The 11,978-nt window shown below is 34.5% G+C and overlaps 1 protein-coding gene across 19 annotated transcripts in view; it reads right to left on the bottom strand.

Annotated features, from left to right (window-relative positions):
• The window catches only part of Sdccag8 (SHH signaling and ciliogenesis regulator SDCCAG8), a 239,476-nt gene that overhangs the window by 171,338 nt on the left and 56,160 nt on the right, over positions 1-11,978 (bottom strand). For all 19 annotated transcript variants that reach the window (XM_048809228.1, XM_048809230.1, XM_048809229.1 and 16 more), the window contains one exon: positions 2,329-2,481. In XM_048809228.1, the coding sequence (XP_048665185.1) occupies positions 2,329-2,481 (153 nt within the window). The remainder of the gene's footprint in view (positions 1-2,328; positions 2,482-11,978) is intronic.

Here is an 11,978-nt window from a genome sequence, read left to right as displayed (position 1 = left end):
CCTGGGTTCAATTCCTGGCACACCCCCCCCCCCCAAAAAAAAATTAACTGGTTTGGTATATTTTGGGCAATGAGATTTTTAGATCTTTTAGAGTAGTAAAGATCGATTAGAATAAAGATTTTTTTCAACAGGTGAGAGAATTTGAGAGTATTTTCCTAATGTTAAGAAAGAAAGAAAAGTTTTAAGACTCAGAAGATAGGGGATAACAAATGGAATAAACTCTTTGAGGTGGGAAAGGGGCTGTGATCTAGGTTAATGGATGATGATAGGATTAAGCCTTGTCCATCCTGACATGTTTGGGCTATAGGTGAAAATTTGTTTAATGGTAGAGGTGAGGAAATAAATACTTGGGATGGATATTATCTGATGGTTTCAATTTTGTTTATTATTTCCTTTATTATTCTTTATTAAAGCTCTCTGCTGAGAATGAAGGAGAAAGTCATATGGCAGAGAATTTAAGGATAACAAAAGTGATATAGAATGATCATGGAAAAATGAGTACAAGTTATCATTTTCCACTTGGACTACTATAACCTGATCTTTACATCTATTCTGGTTCTCTTTCTAATCTACTGATAAAATGATTTTTTTCAAATATAAATGACATCAGAACACTTTCCAATTTAAAGCTATTAAATGGTTTTTCATTACTTTTTGGATAAAATTTAAAATTTCTCACAAGGAATTTAAGGTCATTCAGGATTTGGCCTCTGAACACTTCTCCAAACTCCATGATTCTGACCCTCATTCCTTATGTTCCTGTCATCTGGGCATTTCTTAAATTCCTAGAAAGTCCAGTGTTTTTTTTTAGCTTCAGAGTCTTTGGTTTATTATTTTCCTGGACCTGAAACTCTTCCCATCAACTCTTCAATTGTTCCTGACAATTCCTTCTTAACCTTTCCAGTATCATTTAAAAATCTTTTCCTTATGAAAATTCTCATGACTGCCCTAGACTAGGTCAGATTCTCCTGCTGCACATTCCCACAGTATTCTATATTGAGCCATTAATGCTTTATAAGAATCATAATTAGAAAGTAATTTATGAAAATATTTGTTTAATGTTTAAAAAATGTCTAACATCTTCATGAGGCAATTTCATTGGTCCTGAAACTACCACATCCCCAGGCTTTCTAAAATTAATATCTGTTGATTGCTGAAAGAATGGGAAAGAAAGGAATGCATAGGAGAACTAATAGACCCCCAAGTGTGCAAAGTTTCCATCTATTGTAGGATTTTCATCAGCTGAGATGACCAATCCAAGGCAGAGAGGTAGTCAGTCAGACTGACCTACAGTAAGGGTTTTCTTTTTCTTTTTTTTTTTTTAATACATTTTTTAGTTGCTGATGGACCTTTACTTTATTTATTTATTTAATTATGGTGCTGAGAATCAAACTTAGTGGTTCACACATGCTAGGCAAGTGCTCTACTACTGAGCCATAACCCCAGCTCTACAGTAAGGTTTTAACAGACACATTTTTGTTTTCTTTCAAAAAGGGTAAGAAGAGAATGGAGTTATAGTAAATGCTTCAATTTATCCAGAAGACTTAAAACTGGTTGGGCAGAAGTTGTGACTTTTCTCTTTTTTTACATAGGACTGTACATTGCCTTGTACACAGCAGATACATAGTAGGTATTTGCTATATGAGTTAATTATTACACACTGGAGTATTACAGTATTTAGGGCACAAGCTTTGAGTCTACTTAAAAAAATGTAACACAGTTGTTTTGGTTACTTCTTGCCCAATTTTATTACTATAGCAACTTTAAAATTAGGTTCCACTCAACTCTGCATTCCAATTTGTTACTGTTTTTCCAATACTGCACATTTCATGTTATTTGTTCCTTTTGCCTACAATTTCTCCCTTCCAGTTAGTTATTCATCTGGTTATGGTCATTATTGGTCATGTAGTTTTTCAGAACTGATTTCATACAATTTGTATAATCACTTTTTATTGATTACATTGTTTCTTACAAATTTTATCTTATGTTTAATTTGGTATAGGGGATAAAAAGGGGAGTCATTTCTCCTTAATTTAGGCAAGGTTGAAATAAAAGCTGGTATTTTTGGAGCACTTGATCTCCTTTAAAAAACATGAGGGGCAAGCTGAATGGCAGAATATGGAAGTAAATTGATTATTTTATTTGAAAAGGTCAGAGATTAACTTCATTGAGAAATATGAAGAAAAAATAAAACGTTTTAATGAGCTCTTAAAATATAAGAAATTTACTTATAAAGGTTTTTAATATTTAAAGCCCATCCAAGAATGGCAGCCTAAAGGCACATCAACACTAACATTTTTTCAGCAGTGGGCATAACAACTCAAGTACCTTTGATTCCATGTCCTCCCTTTCTTTCGTTATTTCTTTTTTCATCATCTCTTTCTCAAAGGCCCTTTTCTCCTGCTGAGATGCAAGTTCTTTTTCAAGCCTTTCTGTCTGCCTTTCCAGTTCATTCTTCAACTGCTCACACTGGATTAGAGCCTGTCAGAATAAGAGAGTAACATAGGAGGTAGCATTTAGAAAAAAAATACAGAAAGAAAAGAGTCATTTAAGTTTTACTTTTACTTAAAGTAGTTAAAATTCACTATAAAGTTCATTAGAATAACCTTGTGTTTATTGACACCACTTACTGATCTAGTATGCAAATGTTACATTTACTCAGATATTTCAATATTCACAATTATGGCTGATCAACTAGAAAATTCAGGTAACAGACCTTGATGAGGGCCATAGATGTCAGAATTTGAAAACATGGATCAGAAAAACCAAGTGTTTTAGAATTTTAAATTATATATCATGTTAATATTATATGATTATATAAATTTTACTAATTTCTGATTTCCTTGTTAAGAATTTGAATATTTTAAATGACAAATGGATATACAATTTAAAATGAGATGTTAAATACTGTATTTCATGACACACAGACATTTATTGTTTAACACTATATTAATAGTTTTCTTAACTATAACTAAAATTTAGTTCATTACCCTTAAACATACAACTAATGTAAATATTAGGTAATAATCAAAAGTTAAAATAGGGAAAGAGTCAAAACTGAATTCACTACTTAACTTAATGATAATTGTCACCATAAGTGTCCTTTAGTCTAAATTTCTCATATTTCCAGAAATAAAAAGTTCCTAATTTCCTTTTGGCTACATTTATAACACCTGTATGGATAACACCCAATAATAAAATATGACTTCAAAAATCACAATTTTTTAAAACCCCAATAAAATTAAGGTTCTAATTTATCTTGGTCTTATCCCAGTTGCTCTTATCTATAAAATCTACTTCATCCAATCTTTATTTTCCCCTGAATTTGTTAAAAGAAACCCAAGGGGCCTCATATGCACAAAGCCCTGGGTTCAGTCCCCAGCCCCACAAAAACAACAGCAGCAACAACAACAACAAAAAGAAACCCAAGTCTTTTATGGTTACTGGGTGATTATAAATTTAATAGTCCCATTCGTTGGTAATGGAAATAGATATAGTTACAGCATATGCTGTAAGTTTTATGCATTATTATACTTCCCTCTGGTGAAAGCTATAATAAATACAGACAATAAATATCTAGGGGCTGGGGGCATTGGCTCACGCTGTTAATCCCAGCTACTCAGGAAGAGGGGCAGCAGGATTTCAAGTTCCCAGACTAGTCTTGGCAATTTAGCAAGACCCTGTCTCAAAGAAAAAAAAAAATTAAAAAGGTTGGGGCAACTGTTCACTGGTAGAGTGCCCCTGGGTTCTAGTCCCATAACTGCAAAAAAGGAAAATCAATCAATCAATCTAGGATACATGAATTTTCCTTTCTTCATCTAAAAAGCATTAAGCTTTTTGGGGGGATCTTTTCTTGAACATTTCTGACTTGTAGTATGAGGTAAGTTTAACTGTGTCAGATTAACGGGGTGGGGGGGGGGAGGAATAACTATAAAATGATTACTGTAGGGAGTTAGTCCCAAGCTAAATTCTAGTGCAGAATGCCTGGGAATGGAAATTTTAAAAGAAATGAAAAAGCATAATTTTTCCATAATTAAAGCACTTGGAGCTTTGAAATATGAATTAGTGACTTTTGTGCTTCAAAATATAATTGTGTTTATAAAAACATTTTATATGAATTAATGCAAATGACTATAACTTTTTGCTGACATAATGAATATTATTGGTATAAATTAATAAAATAATTATTGAATATAAATAAATATATCCAATTTAGGTAGGATGAAACACACACACACACACACAAAAGAAGGAAAAAGAGACCAAAGCTACAAAGCTAAAAGCAACATGATTTTAGAGTTACTCCCCAGATCTGTTTTTCCTCTAAGCTGGTCAAATTCCTAAGAAATCTACAAATCTTAGTGTTACTATGAATTCACTCATCGATGCAAATTGCCTTATTTTGATTTAAGCTTATATGCCTGTAAAGCCTATACAACATGTTTTAAGATTAGATAAAACAAAGGGAGATATATTTTAAGAAACTATAAAATAGGCACATTCCAAATGTTATTTATTAACCAGATAGAGGAGACAATGTCAACCTGAAGATCCTGGAGAGGACCAGACCACCATAAATTTCTTGTGATCTATGATCAAAGAACTGAGTTCACTAGGCTGGTGTCATTCTTCCATTTCATCTTATGCCCACTCCTCACAAAGTCTCTTTTAAAAGAAGAACCCTAGATCCCCAAAGTGCATTTCACTTTGGAACACCCACACCCTTTCTTCCTTACTCTATTGCTTTCTTTCACTAAGTAAACCTGTCAGTGACATCCTATCTGATACATCCAGAAATTCTTTTCTGTGGAAAATATTAAGAATCTACATGGACCAAGTTGAGGTCCCCTTTTCCTCTTTAAAGGGGCCTGTTAGGACCCCCTCTCATGACACAATCAGAAGGTTTTCAATTGAATAAAAATTAATGAAATACAAGAACAGTAGAATAGATTGCTGAAAACCTAAAACCCAAGCTAACCTGAAGAACAACTAAAGAAAGAATTCAAAGAATTCAATCAGTTCAGGAACAAGGAAGAACAAATGATCATTATAGAGAGACCAAATGCCTAGATAAGGTGATTTAGCAAAAAGTACAAAGTACAATGTTATAAATCACATAAATAAAAACATTGCCAAAGTCTTGTTTTGTGAATGGTCTCTTTCTTTCAAGGATAAGCCAACAATAATAATGGGTCATGATGAGTATGAAAAGAACAATGAAATACTGAATAAAACTGTTAGGTTGAAAACTGGTTTTTGGTGTTTATTCGTGTCTAACCAATGATCCATGTTATAAAATAGCTTTTAATTTTATTTGCTTTGATTTTAAAATTTATGCTTGGTCACAATGAAGAAAATATTAAGTGTTTGTAACACTTGGAAGTAGAAATTGATTTAATCTTTCTTAAAATGTCCTTTCTAACAGTGTACCTCATTAAAAGACTGTGTCTTCTAAATAAATATTCATAGATATTTTCACTGCAGTTCTCTCTTTTAATTCTGGGGCTCCCTCACTTATCGTCCAGAACCCTAGCTTATTTGGTATCTCCTGATTACACTCATATAACTTGTTCACTAAAGACATAAGTAATTTCTCAAAGGCTATGTCAGTAAGCTGGCAATTAAAATTAAATGACAGATCTTCACAGATGATCAAGTTAATGTGCAGCTTGTGCTGCCATTTCTCCCAGCAATCTTGAAGGGAGTGGTTTCCCCCACTTTCAAGGCCTTTGTAGAAATGGCTTAGGTCTTGAGGAGCTGGGGAATTATACTTTCCTCCTACCTAGAAGATTCAATCCTCAAGGGCCCTTTTCTTTTCTGGGAAATTTCCGTATTCTTTGTTCTATGATAATCCTGGCAACACTGTTTCAAAATATGATGTATTAGGATTAATATTTCTAGTCCAATTTTATTAAACCAAATGATAAACATTACTGTCTTGGAGTCAAAAGATTTTTTCACAATGAAATTTGTATCTGCTCAACTAATTTTTAAAATAAGAAAGCTATTTTAGGATATAATAAGCCCTTTCTAACCGCAAGGGTTGGTTTCCTAGAAATTCTAGTGATAGAACAATTCATGACTAAAGAATTAACCTGTTATAAGAAATGTATAGTTATAGGAACAAATTTTAGAATTTATCAATGTGCTTTTATTTTTACAAAATAAAGCCCATAGCTGGGAATGGTGGTGCAATCCTGTAATCCCAGTGACTCCGAAGGCTGAGGCAAGAGGATTGCAAGTTTGAGACCAGTCTCAGAAATTTAGCAAAGCCCTAAGCAACTTAGCAAGACCCTACCTCAAAATAAAAAATAAAAAGGGCTGGGGATGTGACTCAGTGGTTAATTTCAGTGGTTATTTGCCCTTGGGTTCAATCCCCAGTACCAACAAAACAAAACTAAAGAAAACAAGAAAGCAAGCCCATAAAATAAAAATGATTATCAACACATTTCAAGCAAATAACTCATTAATAATGCAAACTACCAAATTTAAGTTATAAACACTTACTTAACAGAAACTCATTAACCAATCTATCCCTATCTTCAGTTTTCAAGATAAACTCAGCATAATTTAATGACAAGGTCGTATTCTGAGAAATGCATCAATAGGCATTTTCATCATGAAAACATTGTAAAGTACACTTACATAAACCTAGATGTTATAGGTCAATCGTGTGACATTGCCTCTTGGTGCAATCAAAAAACACAAAACATGAGACGTATAAGGCTGTTGCTAGCATAACAGGACATACTGTTTTACAGTAAATGTTTTTTATAAATAGAAGGAGTATACTCTAAAATAATGATAAATAGTATGATACAGTTAATACATAAGTGAACATTCCCTTATTATCATTATCGAACATTATGTATGCAACATAATTATGACTAGCAGCATAGTAAGTTTATACCTGTATCACCACAAACACATGAGTAATGTGTTATACTATGTCCTTACAATGACGATGACGTTGGCCACAGGGAATTTTTTAGTTTACATTATAATCGTATAAGGTCAATGTCATCCATCTGATCCATCCCTGACTGAAATGTCCTTATGCAGCATATGACTATAATTTGGTTTTGTTATGCAGCAGAAAATGTGAATATCAAGAAGTGCTATTTTGTATGCTTGTGACTTCAATCAAATGCTCAATGCTTTTCTATTTTTTTTTTTTTTTTTTACTCCAGGTTTCTAATTCTTTTCTGATTTTACTATAATCCAAGACGCAGAATGATTTGGACATCATTTGGACACAAACAAAGTTTGTGGACATATTTATTCAACCAACTTGGCTGGTATTTAGTTTTTTTCTTTATTAGGGTTATCTTGGCCCAGCAAGGAAGTATATGCCTGTAATCCCAGGGACTCAGGAGTCTGAGGCAGGAGGATCTTAAGTTCGAGGCCAAACTCAGCAACTTAGTGAGGTCCTAAGCAACTTTGTAAGCCTGTCTCAAAATAAAAAAAAAAATAACATAAAATAAACAGGGCTGGGAAAAAAAGGTGAGGTAGAATCTCATTTCAGATATGCTTGAGGCAACTTTATTTCAAAGCCTCCAGGCCCTCCAATACACACCCCCTCAATAATTCCCCTTCCAAGACAAGCAGGCAGGTCTAAGACTTGTTAGCCTTTGCATCTGATTCTTGTAGCTTTACTAACAAGCTTTATACTGTGTAAGCCTCTATTCTTGCACCCTTGTTTATTCCCAGGCAATTGTTTTTCAGTTTTAAAATTATTCCTACTTGTAATAATTTGCAATTTTCAAACAAAAGTATTCATAGAGCACTTAATATTTTCCAGATACTTTACTAAATGGCTTATATGGATTCATTTATTTAATTCCCTCAAGAAATTTTACCACTCAGTTGAAGAAACTGGGGATTTCAGACATTGAATAACTTACCCAAATCACAGATTTAAAAAGCAAAAGAGAAGGGATTTGATTAAGGGTTATTGGGATTGTAATCTCTTCATGTTATACATTTATTTTCTTATAAAAGTCTCAGGGATTTTCACTGCCATTCTAAGTGTAAATAAACAGTATAATATAAAATAACTCCTTATACTTACTTAGCATGCAATATACAAATAGCACACTAGATGGCAACAGAAGGCAAGGAACTAAAGAACAAACGTCTTTCCCATTTAATAAAAATAGTTGGCTTTAAAATTAAAGTATCTATGTCCTCTTCCGTTTTAATACTCTCAGAAGGCAAAATTCATATGTTCTAATATACCGTCTAGGTAAAAACTTCTAGACCCGCATTACATTTTAGAAATTGCTTAGTAATCAATCTGTATTCATTATTACTAATCCAGTGAAAATGTTAGATTCATAACACATAATGCCTTCTTAATTGTTAAATTTTGTAAGAAACACTAATGATAAAACTTCACATTAATATTTAGGACTAATTACTGACTTCAACAAATGTTAATTGTGCAACTAATATGAGGAATACAAGTAAGGATACAATGATAAAATGTATGAAATATGATATGTCAAGAGCTTTGTAATGTTTTGAACAACTAATAATAATAAAAAAGAAAAAAACAAATATAAAAAAAGGATACAATGATAAACATTACAGACCTGATTTTCATGGTCTTGGTGGAGCAAGATATGTAAACATCCACCAAAACTTTATAAAACGTCAGTGGGAAAATAGACGAGGAAGAGATTAATCCAAATAAGAAGAAGCTGGGGAAAACTTCTGGGAAAAGCTGCCACCTGAGTTGAACTTCATCTGTTGAACAGATATTTCACAGATGAACACAGGGTAGAAGAGCATTAACATAAGCAAATTTGTGAAAATGTTCATTCATAGTTCATGTTCTGGAAAAAGCATAGCTTATATGAAAGACTGTAGTGAAAGATAAGCCTAGAAAAGTTGGAGCAGGCCCAGACCATGAAAAATCTAGAAGGTCATGCTAAATAATTACCTTTAATTCTACTGTAACAGGGGAACAGGCTGAACAGAGAGATCAACAATTCAGGAAGCTTAATAGAGCCATCTGAAAGACACACTGAACCTGGAAGAAACCTGAGAGAAAGCAACTATTGCGACAGCCTGTAAATAGGGGACTCAAGAGAGATTAAGCTTGGCAAATGACTGGATGTAAAGAATAAGTGACTGGGCTGGCATAGTGATACATGACGGAAATTCCAGAAACTCAGGAGACTGAGGCAGGCCATTGCAAGTTTGAGGCCAGCCTCAACAATTGCCAGATCCTGTCTTGAAAAATAAAAAGGGGTTGGGAATGTAGCTCAGTAGTGGAACATTGCTGGATTCAATCGCCATTTAACATAAAGAAACAATCAAACAAAAAAGTACATGATGAGGAAGAGCCAAAACATTTTAAAGAATCTAACATAGAGCTGTTGGTAAGACAATGATGTGATTTTGGAAAAAAAAATACAGAGAATAGTAGAAGGAAAAGAATTAGTAGATGGGAAGATGGAAAGAATTAATAACTTGGTTGTATAGTAGATGCCAGTGGAATATCATCCATATAAAGAGGTCCAGTAGAAGCAAGAAGTATAGGTCTGGGGCTCAAGAGAGCAGGTAGCGCTAAAAGCACAATGTGGGGGTGGTTCAAATCAAGATAAATTTTGACTATGAGAGGAGATACAAATCCCAGGAAATTAGGACAACATGGAAGGAGGGATAGGAACTAGTTCTGAATAATGTCTACATTTAGCTGTTTTGCAGTTTTTGCTCACTGACCATGCCTAACCCATAGAAGTCCACTCTGCCCTGAGGAAGGACTCAAAGAAGAACGTAATAATCCACAGAACGACTGTAAGAAGCACAAGCCCAGTAGCCAGAAGAGCTATTCCGCAGAAGGTGCAGAAGCAGGTGCAAACCGACACAGGCATCTCTTCTGAAAGCCATGGGCATCATGAACTCTTTAGTCAATGACATCTTTGAGCGCATTGTGGGAAAACCAATGTACCTGAAATGCTACAAGTGCTCCACCATCACATTGGGGAAAGAAGATACAAAAGGTCCTGGGCCTCATGCTACATGGGTTGCTGGCCAAGCACACTGTGTTGGAGGGCACTAAGGCTGTCACCAAATGCGCCAGTGCCAAGTGAACATGCCATGTAAGAGTCTTTAACCCCAAAGACTCTTTTAAGAGACACTAAAAAAAAAAGTCTACATTTAGGGGTTACAGAAAAGAATTTAAACTAGATTCGAAAAGAGTAGGTAAGAGCCATACAAGGAGAATTCATGAGAGTGTGAAATATTAGATAAATCAAAGGAAAGAGATTATGTCATGATAGGACAATTAATGGCTTCCAAAACTTCAAGGTCTAAGTAGCATGAGGATTGAGATGAAGTCACTGGATTTGATAATCAGGAAGTCACTAGTGATCATTAAGTGAGTAGTTGAGTAGTATAAAATTACACTACAGTTTGTTGAAAGCCTGACTACAATGTGATGAGAAATAAAAGGAAAGATACTAGGAAAGACAACTTTTTGGAAAACTCTGCCAGTAAAATGATGAACTGGGGGTAAGAAATTAAGTATATACTGATCATGTGAAGCCTGAATTTTGTTTGGAGAATGACAGCTGTATATAGAATGGGGTGGGGGAACAGTGGTGAGAGAGAGAAGGGGGATGCAAGTAAGATATAACTGATGACCAGTAGGTCAAAGACCCATTAGAAACCCCAGAAATAAGAGACATCAAAAACTTTAGAAAAAGAGATTCATCTTAGGAAATAGAGGGCTGGTAAAGCAAAAACTATAAAAAAAAATTAAAAAGAGTAGAAGAGACATTTGAGGGATCAGAAAACAAACAGTGGCTCTTGACTATTGTCCTTAACCTCAATAAAGGACAAAGGGGGTTGTTTTGTTCCTGTTGTACATGTTAACAACATAAATGTTGAAAGCTTTAAGTATGATGAAAAAAGGATGGAGGAGGAAAAGGTCAGATGCTAAAGATTTTAAAAAGTGCCTAGAGTGTCTTCTAGGTTGAGAGTTTCTATTGATTATGATAAGGGAGAAGAGAGACAACATGACAACACTGATTTCCTTTTTGTTTTTTGAAATAAAGGCCTTGCTATGTTGCACAGGCTGGCCTCAAGCTTCCAATCCTCCTGCCTCAGCCTCCCAAAGTTGCAGGAATTACAGGCCTGCATCACTGGGTCCAGGAAAAATGCTGATTTCAAAGAAGAATAGTAACCTAGTTTAAAAAAAAATGATCATCAAAGCAGATTTCAAAACAAAGGCCTGCACATGGCAGTAAGAAATGAGGAAAATAAGGGCTAACACATCCATCAGAGTCACAGGAGATAAAATGAAAGACAAAAGGACCTTCAGTGGAGATTTTAAGGATTATGACTGAGCTCTGAGGAAATGAAGAAATGAGTGCTAGAAGAAACAAAATATGTGAGAGATTTGAATCTGAGTTTCAAAGGCAGAGGAGAAGCATTAGTGCAGAAATTAGCAATGAATGTGGGTCAATTGAAAATCTGTGTGTGTGTGTATGTGTGTGTGTGTGTGTGTGTGTGTGTATTTTTGTCTAACGGGGTACTAGGAATTGAACTCAGGGCCTCACACATACAAGGCAAATACTCTACCATTGAACTTCACTCCCAGCCCTTTTTATTTTTTGTTAAGACAGGGTCTCACTAAGTTGCCCAGCTAGTCTCGAAGTTGTGCTCATTCTGCTTCAATCTCCCAAGTAGCTAGGATTACAGGTGTTAGCTCTGACATTTTAATAAAACATTAACATTACCACATATTGAGAATCCCTTACCCAAAATGCCTGGCCAGAAGAGTTTCAGATTCTGGGTGAACATATGAATCCAAAAACCTCAAATTCAAAATCTTTAAAATTGAAGACTTTTTTGAGCAACATTGCTAAATACTTTAAAAAAAAAAAAAAGAATCAGATTTCAGAGCATTTCAGATTAGGGATGCTCAATCTGTCCATGGTTTAGACCAATGCTATCCAATGCAACCC

The sequence above is a fragment of the Marmota marmota genome, unplaced genomic scaffold, assembly GCF_001458135.2.
Source record: "Marmota marmota marmota unplaced genomic scaffold, marMar, whole genome shotgun sequence".
Taxonomy (NCBI): domain Eukaryota; kingdom Metazoa; phylum Chordata; class Mammalia; order Rodentia; family Sciuridae; genus Marmota; species Marmota marmota.
This window is presented reverse-complemented; position numbering and strand designations above follow the sequence as displayed.